The 17,967-nt window shown below is 42.2% G+C and overlaps 1 protein-coding gene across 2 annotated transcripts in view; it reads left to right on the top strand.

The window, feature by feature from the left end:
• ANK3 (ankyrin 3) overlaps window positions 1-17,967 on the top strand; it is a 275,643-nt gene that overhangs the window by 80,028 nt on the left and 177,648 nt on the right. For both annotated transcript variants that reach the window (XM_036769578.1, XM_036769579.1), the window contains 2 exons: window positions 6,272-6,370; window positions 11,382-11,579. In XM_036769578.1, the coding sequence (XP_036625473.1) occupies window positions 6,272-6,370; window positions 11,382-11,579 (297 nt within the window). The remainder of the gene's footprint in view (window positions 1-6,271; window positions 6,371-11,381; window positions 11,580-17,967) is intronic.

Genomic DNA, 17,967 nt, shown 5'->3' with positions numbered 1-17,967 from the left:
AGATGTCTATTGTGAGACACATACTACAGGGAACATTTTTTCCTTTGGTTTTTTTTTTTTTTTTGGTCCAGATCTGTGATTTTATTGATGTAAGGCCCTTGATTTTCTCTGCAATCCAGCATCTTAGACAGTTGGGGGCACTGAGAAATTAAATAGCTTACCCAGTCACACAGCCAGTATGGACATAGATTGAGAACTGGAAGGAATTTCAGAGACTACAGAATCTAACCAACACTCTCACTTTACAGATGAGGAAACTGAGGCACAAAGAAGTTAGGGGACTTGCCTAGGGTCACACAGATAGTACATGTCTGAGGTTGGACTTGAACCCAGGTTATCCTGTCCACAAGTCCAGTGCTCATCTTCTGAGCCACATTTGAGAATTACCCCACCTTCATGCTTTGCATCCCACGTTTTTTGGGAGGGAAGCCCTTCATCAGCTTTAAGGTACCATAAAAATGGGAGCCCTGGGCTCTAACTACCATGATTGTCATCTACATATGGTCTTTGTGGAGTTTTACTGAGGACAGCAATTGGCCTGGTGGTTTTCAGCAAAGCCATTGCCTCAGAGGAAGTCTTTGTGCCCTTCGGCTGTATCTCTATGTCTGAGTGTGTACATGTGTGTGTACATGTGTGTATGTGTGCCTCCGTGTGTGTGTATCTGGGTCTGAGACTCTGTGTGTGTGTGTGTGTGTGTGTGTGTGTGTGTGTGTGTGCATGTGCTGTTCTCCCTCACTCGGCTGAGTGGAGAATGGGTCTTTAGGGAGGTCAGTCGTTTCTGGCCAATTGTCCTTTCCTGTTTCTCTATGTTTAGTTTTATGTCTCTGAATTTTAATCATTAAATGAGCCGTTAAAAACCTACATTCGGATCATGGAATAGCAAGAAGGGATGGCACCATGACATTGTGGATCATAGGATCAGGGATTGGCAGTGAGAAAGGCCTCCAAGGTCACTTGTACAAGCCCCCCATTCTGCAGGTGAGGGAAAGGAGGCCAGGAGGCTGTAGGACTTGTCCATGGTCACCCAGGGAGTACATGGCAGAGGAGGGGTTTGAACCCATGCCCTCAGGCTCCGGGACCAGTTCTTTACATTGGTTGCCGTTGTTTTTCAAATGACATTAATTTTACCATTAACAGAACAGTAAATGCAGCTGGGCTGCCTGTTTCTGAGTAGCCAGTGATTCATGACATCTTCTATAGCTTCCCAATGAGAAGGCTTTCTGCCTAGCAATGCAGGGTTTGAGGAGCCATCGACCTTTGAAAAGAGTCAGGAGGAGTTTCTTCAAAATCCCAAGGAGCCAGCAGCTTGAGTTTGGACCTAGGGAGGATGCACAAGGCCCTGGGGCAGGTGAGGGGGCCTGGATTCACAAGACTCCATCCCTCCTGGGTAATTTATCAGGTTTACCTTGTGAAATTAAAATGACTTCTTGGATCACTGAAGCAAAGGCATTCAAGGGCCAGAGACCCAAAAGGATAAGTCCTGCTCCTCTTTCCCTAGTGAGAGCAAAACTTCTTTCCTTTTTATACTCCTACTTCTGAAGGTTTTTTATGAAAAAAATTCTGGGGCCCAGACTCTTAGATAGGGGAGAGATTTGTGAGGAAGAGCAAGGGGAGGACAGCAATGAGCAAAGAAAGGTGAGTGGGGGGGGAGGGTGGAGCTGGGAAAGTCTTAGTCCCATTCTTGGAACACTATTTCACTGGAGTCATGATCTCATTGAAACAGAGTCTCTTCCCAGGTGCACAGAGAGCAGCCCACCCCTCCTTCTCCTCTTGAATGACTCTCATCCACATCCTCCCATAAATCCCTTATGTGAACCTAGGATCATACATTTAGAGGCCGTTTAGTCTAACCTCATTTTACAGATGGGAACACTGAAGCTCAGAAAGGTTTAGTGACTAAAAGATTTAGAGCTAGAAGGAACCCAAGCCCCTCATTTTATAGCTGAAGCTCAAAGAGGTTCAGTTACTTGGGATCATAGAGTTGGAGTGGGAGGAACCTTAAACACCATCTGGTCCAACACCACCCCCCTTATTTTATAGATGGAGAAGTTAAGCGGCTTGGGGGTCATTGATTTAGTCTAAGGGACTTGCCTGAGGTCAGATGGAGAGTAGGTTGGATTTGAACCAGCAAGCTCACGCTCCAAATCCATTGCTTTCCCTGGTACCATGTTTGAACTCTTCCAGTAGGGATCAGTGCAGGACTCAGATGGTCCAGATGTTTTACTTTCTCACTAAACAAATAGCTGGGATCCTTTCCAGTTGTAGAGCAGCTGGATGGCATCATTTTCACCACTTCCTTGCATGCCAGTTGGTGGCGGTTATACACTTATTGCTTCCATGGGTCTTTCCATTACCCTTTGTGTGAACTCTTATTTTTTTATTCTTTGGGGATTGTGGTGTTTCCCAGCCATCTAACAAAGCTGGATTTGAAGTCGGATAAAAATTGGGTTTGAATTCTGTGTAACCATAGCCAAGGTATGTAGCCTCTCTGAACAACATGTCTAAAACGGGAGGAATGATGCTTTTATTACCTGCCTTACCAGGTCATTGTAAGCATCAAATGAGATAAGGTGTATAAAAGATTTTTGTAGCCTTGGAATACTATATAAATATCATATATCTTCTAGCATCACCACAAGCAGGTCTTGGTGTTTTAAAAAAAAAAAGTGAGTGTTTTGTTCAGAGAGTAGCTTGGGATTATTAAAAGAGTCATAAAATTTCCCAAATGTCACTTTGCTCACCATTCCTTTTGTTCAATTCTGGGCCCTTTTATTGTTCCCTAGGAGACTCTCTAAGACATATGTGCTGATAGAACAGGGGAATGCCATAGATGTTTATCCATCAGTCTAACAGAGCCTGGGCAAAAGACATGCTTCATCCACTTTGTTTTTCTCATGTGTATTGTCACCGATACAGCACAGTGTCATCCACAAACAGTGCTGGAAATCCTCCATGATAGCAGTAAGAACCTTTGGTCAAAAATATCCCAATATTTAATACCCTCAAGTGGTATTGATAATCAGAAGGATATCAAACAGAGTTCATCTGGTCAAAGACTTGCCCTCAAACCATCTGGTCCAGCTTCCTCCTCTGAGATTAAAAAAAAAAAGCTGAGACCCAACAAAGGAAAGTGACTTGGCCAATGTTCCAATCTTATTCCATTCATTAAGGAATCATTTCTAGTCTTAATATATATTTTAGAGATGATGTGTTGGAAAAGAACCAATAAGGCTGGATTTTTGAGTAAAATGGTTGTTTTTTTTCTTTGTTTCTAATTATCAATAGACTTATTAGATTTTTTATTTACTTCAGTACTTTTAATGGAGTGGTGCTTCCATTGCTATGAGTACTCACTCCCTTCACAGGTATAGATTGCAGCCCTTCCATACATTCTCATCCTGTGAAATTCTTATTGAGGTCTTTTCATAAATCTACCATAGCAAATCTACCCCGTGCTTTGGAAAACCTTGTTTTCTGTTTTCCCTCTGCATTATGATACGATGACTTCTCTTCCTTCTTTTCCTACGTGTGTCTTTGGTGATGACATTTTAGACTACGGTTGGAGCTATTATTTACTTCACTCCTCTGCTTTAAGAGTCTGTCATTTCATCGGTTTGAGTATTTCCTCTATGGACACAGCAATTCTTTGTAATTTGGTAGCAGGTTTTTGAAGTCAGTAGAAATAAGGAAGACCTGAATTCAAATTTGGCCTCAGATACTTGTTAGTCAAGTGACTTGTTGGGCGAGTGACTTCATTAATTCCTCTGTGCCTCAGTTTCCTCATCTATAAAGCAGGTTTAATGATAGCACCAACCTTGCAGATTTGTGAGCATAAAATGAAATGATGTTGGTAAAGTCCTTTGCAAGTCTTGAAGCACTCCACCAATACTAGCAATCACTGTTCTTCTGGTTATTTATTATTATTATCATTAGTCACGAAAGCTTTTGGGGCCAAAAACCACCCACTCCTGTGGCCAACTTGGAGATGGAGCTCTCTTGAGCTTCCTAAGCTTGTCTTTGGAGAGCAGACATACAGACCGTCCACCATGACACTTGGACTAGAAGTCTTCCCAGCTGTATAGGACCAGCCAGAACTGGAGCTGTGATGGGAGGGTCACAGATAAGCCAATGCCACCTCCATCCCATGATGAGGCATCAGTGTAGGTATGGACTGACTTTTCAAAAAACAAGAAGAAAACAAAGAGGAAGAAAAGGAAAGAATATTTCCACTCCCCCAGACATAGAAAGAGTGTTCCCAACAGGACTAAAGATTGAGTGTTGGGAAATCACACTGTGAGCCCTCTAGCTTTGAGATTTTCAAGACTCGGGTTTTCAAATATGAGATTGGGCTCTGCAAAATAAAAGGCAAAGGATAAATGCATTTGCCAACATACTGTTTGATTTCCTGAGCATAGGGAGTTTAAAGAAATAGTTTCTGTTCCCTCTGAATGTGTTGAGTCTATTCCTTCAAAAAGTAGAAGACAAAACATAATCTCTTACTTCAATACATAAAAAAAAATCCCCAGTTCACTACATATAGCTAAGTGTTTATGAAATAGTATAGGATGTCATTGTGGTTCCTGCCAGCCTTCTTTACTCATGCGAAATCTAAGATATCTGACCACTGAGAAAACAGCACTTTATCCTTTTTTCTTTTCTTTTATTATTTTTCTCTTTTTTGTTATTGTAATTTATTTCCTCTTCACCCTAAAGACAGTTGGCTCTGCTTTCTTTTCCTTTATCCAATTTTTCCTTTATCCAGTTTTTGTTGGGATCTTTTGTTTCCATGTCACTTTCATTTCTGAACGTACCCATGTTCTATCTCTTATCTGGCAAGCCGTCTGTCGTCACAAAGAATAAAAAAAAGAAGATTTAAAAAGGCAGATCAGCAAAACCAATCAATATATCAACTGTTTTAGACTGGTAATAAACCATTCCACATCCATAGTCTCCAACCTCTGCAAAAAAGGAAGGCGAGCACATGCTCTCACCTTTCTCTCTAAAGTCATTATTTTGTTTTAGGATCATTGATTTAAAGTCAACAGGAACCTTCAAGGCCATCCAGGCCAACCACCCATGTTTTACAGACAAGTAAAGTAAGGCAAAGAGAGCTTAAGCGACTTAGGGTCTAAGGTGGGATTTGAACCCAAGTTTCCTAGCTCCAAGATGTTGCCACTAGGCTTCTGACTGAAGAGGCCCACTTGTATTTTTAAAATCGCAAAGACACTTTTATAAAATAAATGAGTTTTGACGCCAAAATTACTTAAAGAAGAGTGAGAAAGTGTACTTGCCTCGCTTCTTTGCAAAAGTAGGACTACAAGTGTGGAATATTGCATATACTACCAGACTGAGGCGATGTGTTGGTTGGTTTGTCTAAACAGCCTCTTTTATTCTCTTCCTTTTTTTATTCTTTGTTATAAGTGAAGGTTCTCTGGGGGGAGAGGAGGGGAGAATATAATCAGAAATGAAGGTGGTATAAACCCAAAGGCTGTCCGTTAAATGATTAAAACATAATAAATGAAAATAAAATTAGGAAACTTGACTAATATTTTCATCAGAATTTTGTATCATTTCTCATAAAAAAAAAACTTTTCTTTCTGGTTTAATATGAATCCCTTTTTAAATTTTCAAGTTCCATTCATACTGCCTATACAGAATCACCTTGTTGGTCTTCACACGCCAAAATGATATACGATTGAAAAATAATTCTCCTTGGGAATAGATATTTCCTTCTGCCATATGCTGGATAGTGTGCCCCATCTTTCCATCGAATCACAGGTCTAGAGCAGGAAGGTCATCCAAGCCAACCCCCTTCTTTTGGAAACAGGCTCAGAGAGGTCAACGCCTTCCCCAAAGTCACACCAAAGATCCAGGGCTGGAAGGGGCCTCAGAGGCCATTTTGACCAACCTACTCATTTTACAGAGGAAAAAACTGAGAGAGTGCTTTCAGCGAGGAGACCCTGAGAAGGCGGTCTAGGCCAGAGGATCGCAGGAGTAGAGCTTTAGCCTGGAAAGGACCAGGGCTGGGAAGTCCCACCCCTCCATATTACAGATAAAAAGAGGGCACATTTCTTTAGCCATGTAAATTTTTCAGAGACCTTCCCCTACATCCTGTGATCGTTGCTCCTAGATTTAAAACTCAAAGGAACTTCAGAAATCACCTTGTCCAACCCTGCCATCTTGCAGATGAGAACACTGAGGCCCAGCTGTGGTCACTCATTTGAGGGGCTTATTGTGGACGCTAATCAAAGTCATTGCTTGTGTTCAACAGGACGGGCTGACCCCGCTCCACTGTGGAGCAAGGAGTGGCCACGAGCAAGTCGTGGAGATGCTCTTGGATCGAGCTGCCCCCATCCTCTCCAAAACCAAGGTAATATCTTTCTGACTCTTTTCAATAACCAGGTCCCGGGTGCGGCTTCGAGGCCCAGTACAGAATGTGGAGTCACTCAAGATATCCCATACTTTTGTAACTGCCCTTGGCAGGAGTTGCCTTCCCTTGACTTCTTGGGGCCCCTCCAAATCAGGCGGAGTTGATAATGCGTTGATGCGAAATGAGTCATCCCAGGACGTCTTATTTTATGGGTATTTAGACACCACTCTGTGTATTTTTCACAACTAGAAAAAGTGAATTATGGAGACAAACAGAAGACCTGGAATCTGCAGATTCCAGAGGGGCTGGGCCTATTTTTCTAGCACTGACCGACCCAAGTCATTTTCTTCACTGGCTAATGTGCCGGGCCCTTGACTGGCCTAACGACCTCTGATAGCTCTAGATATGGGAGAGACCTCGGGGGCCATTTAGTGCAGCCTCCTCATTTTATTAATTAGGACTCTGAAGCCCACACATTTAAGTAACCTTTCCAAGGTCACAGAAGTGGTAGTAAATGTCTAAGGTGGGATTTGAACCCAGGACCACTGACTCTAAGCAATAATCATTCATTTTATCTTGCTGTCCTTGAGATGACCATCTAGTCCAACTGCTTCATTTTACAAATGAGGAAACTGAGGCCCTGGAAAGTTAAGGCAATCAATAAACATTTATAAATTACCTACTATGTACTGAGCACCATGCTTGTTCTAGTTCATAGAGGTAGTAGTAAGTATCTGAGGAGAGATTTGAATCCAGAGCCTCTGACTCCAGAGCCTTTGTTCTCTATATGCTTTTCTCAGCTCCCTGTAATACACCATGTAAAACTTAAATAAATGCTCATCCCCCTTACTAGACTAATCCTGCCTCTGATGCTTAATAGCTACGGGACCCTGGGCAAGTGACTTAACCTCTGTCTGTCTCAGTTTCCCCATCTGTAAAAAGAAGTTGGATTAGATGCTCTCTGAGGTCTTTTCCAGCTGTGGGTACTGTGCCCCCCTTTGGCCTAGGCTCTATGGGCTACATATGCATTTGCTTTGCTTTTTAAAGCCTGTCTCCTCATCTACAAATGAGGTGCCTACAGCCTCTTCTAGCTCTAAGTCTGTGACCCTGTCCTTTCAAGGGCGATGCTCTCTGGTGACCTTTACCTTGACCTCCTCTCTGACCCTCATCCAGCCATGACAGTCTGCATCCTTTCTAAGTTTTCTGATCTCCTTGTTCATTCCCATGGGTCAGGGTAAGGGGGCTCAATGCAGGGGCCTTTTAACTGGGTCACTCCTGTTTAGGTTAATGAGCTGCCCCTCCTGGTCTTGCTACCCTCCCCTGCCATCCCTCCTGGCCAGCACCTCTACTTACCATCTCCCCCTTGTTTCTGACTCGCCACTCACTTCAAGAGGAAAAAGACCCTTTGTCCAGATTACCCTGGGCCTTCTGTTGGTACTTCATTCAAACTTTCTCAAACTTGATTTATTGTGCTCTAGTGGGAAGGGTCTTGGGTTTCGAGTCAGAGGACCCAGGTTCAAATCCTGACTTATGCATGACCTGGGGCCTCAGTTTCCTCATATGTGGAAAGTGATGTCTCTGAGGTCCTATCCAGCCATAGGTCGTTTCCTTCAGGAGCCCTTGATATATAGATCACATTTTTCTGCTTCTTGGTTTTGTGAATGTCACTGCTCTTTTCTCCCTGGTCTCCTGGGGTATAACATCAGACTTTATTTCTCTATTTACCAACAATCAATTAAGTAATAAGTATTTATTAAGCATACATTTTGTGCCAAGCACTGTGCTGGGAAAACAAAGATAAAGCTGAACAATCCCTGCTCTCAGAGCTTACATTCTAGGAGGGGAGATAATATGTATGTATATAAACACATTCATAATATATACAACATAAATTACAGGTAATTGGGGAGAGAAGGGACTAGTAGCTGGAGTGATAAGGCATGGACAGTTCCAAGTAAGAGATGGCATTTAAGATGAGGTCTAATCCTAAGAGATGGAGGTGAGAAGGAAATGCCTTCTAGCCCTGGGACACGGTCTGGGCAAAAGCAAGGGGGTGGGAGATGGAGTGTCATCTTTGAAGAACAGCTAGAAGACCATAGTGAGTAAAGCCTGGAAAGGTAATCTGGAGCCAGCTTGTGATGAGTTTAAGATGCCAAAGAGAGGCAGTTGTATTTGACCTCAGAGGTTCATGGTTTATTTTTGAAGCTGTGTCAAAACACACACAAACACACACGCATGCACACACCATTTTTTGAGGTATAAACCAGTGTATAAATCTGTGGGTCACAGTGTCTTAAATGGGAAATTGTTTTTCCCAGTGGCCACTTAAGAGTCCTATTTTGGTTTTTCCAAAACATTTGTTCCTAAGATTAGAATGGAAAAGGGATTTTTTTAGGCAAAAAGATCCTGTCTGGCTCACAGTAAATTCGATCAGTCTGTAAATGGCTTCGTAAACTTCGGGGAGCTCTATAAATGTAGGTTTCCCTGATTAATTTTATCAGCCAGTCACCAACATAAATAATCTGTGCCCTCTAAGAACCTATGTTTCTTTATGACATTCTCCTCCTCATTACTATTACTGTTTATCAAACACATACTGTGTGAAAAGCACAGTGTAACTATGGACGGCACAAAAATGAATGGGACGTGGCCTTTTCTCTGGTGGAGGTGCCCACATGGTCATGAAGGTTAACTCTAAAGCAGGGTGTGCCATGGGCCCTCAGAGTGGTACAGAGGACTATAGGGCATCCCACTCTTTTATCTCTTATATTTTTTCTTATGGATAAAGAAGAAATAACTTCTTAGCATTAATAATACAATATGGTTTAGATACACTGTCCCCAGCACATCAGCTCAGTACAAAGTAACAGCAACTTCTGTCATTTTAAACATTCTTTTCTACCTATATTTCCCTCTAAAAAGCCTGTATTTGCCATTCAGATGAATTTTTATGAGCATGTAAATCATATAAGACTTATTAACGGAGAGTATTTGGGTCATAGGAGGCTCTGGGAGTTATTTTTCTTGAGATCTGAATTCTCTGGCTTTCCAGAAACTAAGCTGTTGTTTTCTGTATCAGCAAAATCCTTTGAGGATTTCCATTGTCAGCCCTTCTCCTATGTTCAGTTTTCACTTGTCCTTCGCCCCCTTTTCATTTTTTTAATTAAATTGTGCCCATTCTCATTCTAGCTCAGGTATTATAGTACTGTTGATTTTTTAAAAAAAATTTATTGAAATCTTTTGTTTTTCCATCACCTTCATTTATGAATAGCTCCTCCCTTTTCTTCCACTCCCTTCCATCTTCCAGTGAGTTGTCTCTTATAACAAAGACTTAAAAAAAGAAAGAAGGGGGAAGACAGTTTTGCAAAACTGGCTAACACATTGGTACAAATGCTGCTGATTTTTAATTACCTAGAGTGAACAGTCTTGTCATGGCCCACTCTATTCAGTGACTTGCCTTCTCTCATCACCGCCACATGAGGGCACCATACTTATGAAGAATTGGGGGAATTTTCTTAATAGGTGAAAGTAATGAAATTACATTAGAGCCCAGAAAAGCATTTAAACAATTATCATAAAATCAAAGGACTCCTAACAGGAAGGGGATCTACTTACCCTCTCATTTTGCAAATCATACAGGATGAGGAGAGTATTTACCAACAAATGGTTAACATTTTACAACAGAAAATTATGGCAGCCAGAAGTTTTATAAATCTGTCTCAGTCTCTTTTTTTCTTCCCTTCAATTTTAAAATCAAAAAATAGAATCAGTGTGGAGTTTAGCGAGTGTTCCAGTTTGCCATTGTTGTAGTACAGACTATTTTGAAAATCAGGAACAAAATGTCATCCCTGACAATTTGCTGTTTGATGTGAAAAGTAGCAGGACCAGTTTTAAAAGTAGCTGCAGTTTATCCAGGTAAGCACAGAGAATATTTTTTAGTGGAGTTTTTCCCCATCCGTGGAAAATTGAACCTTACACCTGCTACATCTGTACTTTACATTTCACTTTGAAGAATCAATGGGCAAATTTGTTGTTTTCTTTTTTTTAAGACTATAGAAAGAATTTTTGGTAGCAAAGAACTGGAAACAATGCAGGTGGCCATCCATTGGGGAATGATTAGACAAGTTGTGGCCCATGAACATGATGGATTGTTACTATGTTACATGGAATGGGGACTATGAAAAGAATAGGAAGATATATATGAACTGATACAAAATGAAATAAGTGCAATCAGGAAAAGACTAAAACAATATAAATGGAGAAAACAACAAAAACAAAATGTAGAAATGCAATGCTATGATGGGGCAGCTAGGTGGCGCAGTGAGTAGAGCACCGGCCCTGGAGTCAGGAGGACCTGAGTTCAAATGCGTCCTCAGACACTTGACACACTTACTGTGTGACCTTGGGCAAGTCACTTAACCCCAATTGCCCTGCCTTCCCCCCTGCAAAAAAAAAATTTAAAAAACAAAAAAGAAATGGAATGCTATGAAACTAATAATCAATTGGCCCCAAAGAGGAGTTAGGAGATAACACCATACATATCAGTTCTTTGTCAAGAGTAGTGAAAGAATATATGTTATATAAGACTATAATATGTTAGTTTTGCCAAACTATTTTTTCTCCTCTTTTTTATTCTTTTTTATAAGGCAGGGGAGTTATGAAAGCTTTTTTCCGTCATGGACCCCTTTGGTAGTCTGGTAAAGCCCACAGACTTCTCACAATTATGTTTTTAAATGCATAAAATAAAATACAAAAGATTATGAAAGAAACCAATAATTAAAATACAATTATAAATATATTTAATAATGTGTGTGTGTGTGTGTGTGCGTGTGTGTTCATGAACCCCTGCTATAAGGAATGAGGTCTGGTAGTGACAGGAAGAGATACATTGGAAAATGTAGGTGATGTAAAAAAAAGGATATCATATTAACAATAATTTTTAAATGTTTAGTAGGAAACTTTCATAGTATATATCTCTCTCTTTTGAATTTTCTCCTGTGTTCCTTTCCAGAATGGATTGTCTCCATTGCATATGGCGACCCAAGGGGATCACTTAAACTGTGTCCAGCTTCTCCTCCAACATAACGTGCCTGTTGATGATGTCACTAATGACTACTTGACTGCCCTGCATGTCGCTGCCCACTGTGGCCACTACAAAGTTGCCAAGATTCTCTTGGACAAGAAAGCTAACCCTAATGCCAAAGCATTGGTAAGTGCAGCCCCTGGGTCCCAGAGTTCGGAGCTGGTGGCCAGTGGGTGAGGCTTCTTTGGATCTTCAGGGCTTGCTCTTACAAGCCCTGTTCTCTACTCCTTCCCTTGTACCTAATCTCATGCCTTTGATTCTGTTCTCATCTTCTCCTTAAAGACCTGGCCCCAGAAATCATCCCCTCTCTCTCTTGAGCACCTTCAATTCAACAGGTATTTTAAAAGCATCCATGTCAGGGATACCTGGGTTCAATACCTCTGATGCATAATGATTTGTGGACCTGGGCAAGTCACTTAATCCTGTCTGCCTCAGTTTCCTCAACTGCAGGATGGAGATAGTAACAGCACCTACTTCTCAAGGTTATTGTGAGGATCAAATGAGACAATATTTGTAAAGCTGTTAGCACAGTGCTTAGCACATGGTAGGCATTTAATAAACACTTGTTTCCTTCTTTTGACCCATTTGCATTGGTAGGGAGTTTACTCACCAAGAGTTCACTCTCCCAATAAAATCACGAAGCTGGATCAATGTTCTGGGCTCTGGGGCCTAAAAGATGACACTTACTGCAGCCCAGCACTGCAGAATTTCCAGCCTAAAGAAGGTGGGGCCAGTTAGAATGTGCATCATCTCATTTTGTGTATGAAGTCAATGGGTCAGAGCTCTGGAGGAGGCTTCTCTTGTGGTAGGTGCAGAATGCCCTGTGCAAAGCCCTGGGAGAAGCTTCAGGAAGGTGGGATCACTGCTAGGGGAAGGTTCTATGGAGAAGGAAGGCTTGCCAATGGGCCTTGAAGAATGGGAGGGACTTGAATAGATGGAGACGGTGAGAAAAGTTATTCTAAGCATGGAGGAGGATGCCATGATGATAAGCAGAAATATGGTGTGACCTTTAAAAAGAGACATAATTGCTGGGTAATTAGTCACTTTATCAATAATGCTACCATTTTAATAAAAGAGGCCAGTGGCACTCTTGAATGCCAAAAACCTTCACGGTACTGGGCGCAAGACTTATGTGCCCTTGGAAAAATGGGTGTTCTGGAGGGTGGCCATCAACTCTGATTGGTTAACAAGTAATGAGAGAATGAATATTACAATGAGGGGCTGGACCTATTCTAATGAACTTTGATTATGTCATTTACTTCTAAATTACCCCCAACCTAGAGCAATCTAATCAAAGAATTTATCCCCACCCAAACCTGAGCAGGACACAATTGGCTTCCCCAACTGAGATTAAATTCTTTGTAAGGTTGGGTGTGATCTGACCACCATGAGGAGAAAGTTAATTCATCCTTCCGGAGACAGAGTTTTGAAATGAGGACTTTCGAAAAAAGGGGAGGGGAATGGAGTCAGAAGAATGTGAGTTCAAATTAGGCCTCAGATACTTGTGTGACTCTGGGCGTTGACTGGCAAAAAAAAAAAGGAAAAGAACTCTGGATCTCCTCAAATCATTGGTTATTAATAATCATTTCTCTCAATGGGAAAGGGAAAGACAAGAACTAGAAAGACTGAATGAAATGTAAGATGAATAAAAGATAGGGCTAGAACCCCCCTCTCTTTGCACTGGTGGGGAACTATGGGAATGGACTACTACATACTGATGTGTTGGTTAGATTTGCTGAACTCATTTTTCTTTAAGGGAGATGTATTGGGCAGGGAAGAAGGAATGGATCCATTTAAAAAAAAAGTGATGGGAAAACAAAAGTGTGAATAAAAATTCAAATTAATAGGCCCAGATAGATATGGTACCCTGGAGTCAACCTACGGAAGGCTTCCAATGCCAGGCTCATGATCTAAATTTCAAGATCTCCTTCCTTACTGGCTCCTTCCCCTCCTCTTACAAATGTGCTTAGGGCTCCCTGGTTTTCTGAGAAACCCTTCCCCCAACCCTTCCCCTGCCTTCTCTACACCCTCTATTCCCTTCATTTCTGGGGTGAATGCTCATGGCTCTCCCACTTCTCTACACACTTCATCTGCCCCTTTTGCTCAGTCTTAATCCTCCCACCCTTAAACTTGTCCATCCCTCAATGTTCTAGGCTCCATTTTTTTCACTTTTCTTGTCATACTCTGTCCCTTGACTTCCATGGTTCCAACTCTTACCACTATTCAGAAAAGGCTTAAAAATATGCAGCTCTGGCTGCTGCTGCTCTTGCTCCTTCTTTCTCCTTCTCCTTCTCCTTCTCTTCCTTCTCTTGCTGCTGCTTCTTCTTCTTCTGCTGTTGCTGCTGCTGCTTCTGTTTCTTCTGCTGCTGCTTCTTTTTCTCCTCCTCCTCCTTCTCCTCCTCCATCTTCTTGTCGTTCTATCTCTCTGTCTCTCTCCCTCCCTCCTTTCTCTTTCTCATGTCTCCTCACTCTCTCCACCCTCTCTCTTCCCTCTTTCTCTCTCCCTTCTCCCTCTCCTCTTTTTCCCCCTTCCCTTCCTCTCTCTCGCTCTCCCCTGCTTCTATAACACCCCCCATCCATACACAGTGCTGACCTGATCTGTAAATAATTACAGATACCAAAGTGATGGAATTCTTGTCTCACCACCATCCAGAGTAAAGCAAATAGCCATGCCATTGTAAAGGAGGTGAGCATTCAGGCTGGTGCCACCACCTGCAATAGTTGGCAAAAATCTTAGCGAACCAGAAAGCTTTATGGGAAAGCAAAAAGCACCAGTCAGCACCATGGTCCTGGGACTTACTTAGGAAGCAACAAGACCTCTGAAGAAATGAGTAATAAATTTGCTGACATCTTTTTCTCCTACTGGTTGGATTCCAGCATGTAGTCTGGTTGTTGTTGATGATGATGATGGTGGTGATGATGATGGTGGTGGTGGTGATGGTGATGATGATGACAACTCCCTTAACTACTCTGTAGTTTGGTTACCTCATCTGTAAAATGGGGATAATCTTGATCTCACCACAGAGGAGTTCAGGATCAATGCTGTAGTTCATTATAAATAGTAACAGTCGCATTGAAATAAAAACTTATTACCCTTATATGACTAATCTTGGCCCCAAAGGAGAGATGAGAAAATGTAGCTCGCTTTCTTTTTTTATGTGTGGAGGTGGAGGACTGTGTGAGTGAAACATGGCATACACTGTCAGACTCAATCGATGTATTGGTTAGTTTTGCTGAACTATTTTTATCATTTTTAATCTTTATCTTTCTTTTTTATTTTTTTTTGAACGAGGAATGACTCACTAAGAAGGGAAGGAATGAGCATATGTAGAAATTAAAGTGACATAAAAACAAAATATAGTAACAACAATGTGATTTAAGGAACAAAATGGATTTGCCACCTGAGAGGCACTAACCATTGATAGGAATTGAGTGATTTAGTTAATCATATTTACTTATAAGGGATGTCTGCCTAGAACCATATATTTTTAAAGGAATTTGAGCTTTTTGCTTCCTACCTAACATTGATACTCATGACCCTGTGGAATCTATTGATCCTGCCGGTAACATCTCTCACAAGATCCTAGACGCTAAGAGTTGTAAGAGACCTTTGATATCCTCAATTTACAAATGAGGAAATGGAGGTCCAAACTGATGCAGTGACTTGTCCACAGTCACACTGGTAAAGAGTGGCAAAGCTGAGATTTGAACCCCAGTCCTCTGATTCCAGGTCCCTGGCGCTCTCCACTGTGCTACACTGTCTCAAAGGAACCAGGAATTCTAAAGGCAGTGAAGCTCTCTTCTTAGAGATCGAGGAGAGAAATGTTTAAGCTGAATGTACATTGAGAACAAGAAGGAATCTTCAGGCTGGTGGCAGGGGAGTTGTTTTTTGGTTTTGTTTTCAGTGGAACTAGTGCCAAATTCTCAAGTGACCAAAGTTTGGATTCAAATGAGACATAAAATTCATTACTGGTCACTGACATCAAAAACAAAAGACACTGACTTGATTTTTAAGGAAGATAAAAGAACCCAGTTGGTTAAGTCTATATGTTGCCAGAGAATGGACATGAGCAAAGATGCTGCCTCAGTGTCATTGATTAGAATTCCAAAGAGATCCACAATTGAACAAAGGGTCTTTGTTGCTGTCATCGTGCGGTCATTTTCCAGTTGTGTCTGACTCTCCATGACCCCCATTTGGGATTTTCTTGGCAGAGATACTGGAATGGTTTGCTATTTTCTTCTCCAGCTCATTTTACAGATGAGAAAACTGAGGCAAACAGGGTTAAGTGACTTTCCCAGGGTCATACAGCTAGTGTCAGACTGGATTTGAACTCAGACCTTCCTGACTCCAGGCCTGGTACTCTCTCCACTGTACCACCTACTAGCTGCAAAAAAAAGGTTAAGAACCCCTGATTTTAAACCATGATCCTGTATATCCAGGATCAATGAATGCAAGTTTCAGGTAGATTTCACCCCTATGTATAGAATATCTTGCTAAAAATTAGGGTTGCCCAGCAGCAGACTGCCTCAGAAGGTGGTGGGTTCTTTCTACTAGAGGCTTACAAGACCATATGCCTTCCTAAACTGGAGGTTTATTTTTGTATTATATTCTAAGGAAAAAATGGGCTAGATGAGGGATCTGGGCAAGTTGACAAGCATTCATGAAGCTTCCCCATGTGTCAGGCACTGTGCTTATGACTGGGTATAGAAAGGATGGCAAAAACCAGTCCCTGCTCTCAAGGAGGTCACAGTCTAAACAGAATAGACAGCATACAAACAACTATGTGTAAACAAGATGTGTCTGGGATAAAGCGGAGATAATCAGAGGCAGTTACATGAAAACAGGAGCCCTGTGGCCGACAACTCGTCTGAGAGCCTTTTAACCAAAGCCGAGCTTTGATCTAGGTGAGAGATGTTGGTCTTCCCTGCATCTAAGACAGATCTTTAAAGAGCTCCTGCACAAGGGAAGAGATAATCACAGCCATGACTCAGTTTTCCACTAGGGGGAAAAACTGTCCTGCAATTGGGAGTGGAATTTTCTATCATTTTCCCCTGACCCTAGATATTTCCCAATGCTGAGAACTTACAGCTAGTCATGCTCCAGTGATGTGTGACCAGGGAATAGCTGACAGGTTTCAGGACCCTGAGAAATGCATCTGACCTCTGTTTACCTGCAGGATCCTGGTACTGGAAAATACATCTGCAGAGCTGATATAAACAGCAAAATGACAGTGTTGGGGGAGGGCAGAGGGCACAGGAACACATTCAAGAGCAAAGGGTTTAATGTTAAACTAAGTGGCCCAGTAGACATCCTCCCAGAATCCACCTCAAGAACTCTTGTCTATGGGAAAGATCTTAATACACATACTATATACATCCCCTTACATGCTGAGCCCCAGTGCATATCAGAGAGCCTGGAGCTCCTGGGGGTGTTCTTTGGGTAGTCAATCATTCAACAAGCATTTATGAAGTGCCTACTATGTGCCAAGCACTGTGCTAAGTGCTATGATGCAAAGACAAAGAAAGGACTGCCCTCCCAGGAAGGGAAGTAGGGTTTCAGAAGGCTTCCACAGGGAATTGGTATGTTTGGGGTCCAAGCCTGGTAATCTAGACCTGGCTCAGTATTTGGCTTGTCCCCTCCACAGCTGTCAGAGGGAGGAGCAGAAGCTTTTGGTAGTGGGAGACTACTGGGGGACCTGGCCCCTCTTGGTGTATGTCTGGGTTGAAATGTAGGCAGGGCAGTGGGTTGGAAGAGTAGGATCTGAACTGAAAATCATTTACCACAATGTGCTTCCCATTGTTCCTGAGCTCCCAGGAAAAGAGCCAAGCTCAGTGTCCTGTTAGATGGCTCATGTCAAGTGCTTGGGAGCATTCACTTTCAATTTCTTTGGCTGTTCTGCCCTCTTGCCCTATTAACTTAGCTTACAAACCCCTTTGTGTCTTTTAGAAACAGGCAGAGTCTCTCCTTCAGTTTGTATCACTAGACCTATGGTCTCCCCAGAGTGGGAATACCTCTCCATCAGTGTTTATTGCAGCCCCTTTGGCATTCTTATCCTCTGCCTTTCCAAACCCCTACCGTAAAAGACTTGAGCCCTAGGCCGAGAGCCTGCTCTGCCACTGGCTAGCTGTGTGCCTTGGGTCAGGTCACTGCCCTTTCTGAAATTCGGCTTCCTTGTGTCTGCAATGAGGTGGTCTCCCCAGTGCCTACAAAAATCAGACAGCTCAGAAAGGCTGTGTTCCCCAACATCTCGGAAGCCTTCCTGTAATATTTCATGAACACCATTCCAGCACGCAGGCCATCCATCCATCCATCCATCCTCTCCAGCCCTTGTCCATCTCCGTTTCTAGGAATGGAAGGATAGAATCAGAAGAGCACAAACCACGGTTTAGGCTCATAGTCTGATATCCCTCATTTCACAGATAAAAGGGAGCCACGGAGAATTTGCTATAACCATGCCAATCCTGAGGCAGAATTTGAATTCAGATCTTTCTGACTGATTTCTTTTATCCATAT

The sequence above is a fragment of the Trichosurus vulpecula genome, chromosome 8, assembly GCF_011100635.1.
Source record: "Trichosurus vulpecula isolate mTriVul1 chromosome 8, mTriVul1.pri, whole genome shotgun sequence".
Classification (NCBI taxonomy): domain Eukaryota; kingdom Metazoa; phylum Chordata; class Mammalia; order Diprotodontia; family Phalangeridae; genus Trichosurus; species Trichosurus vulpecula.
This window is presented reverse-complemented; position numbering and strand designations above follow the sequence as displayed.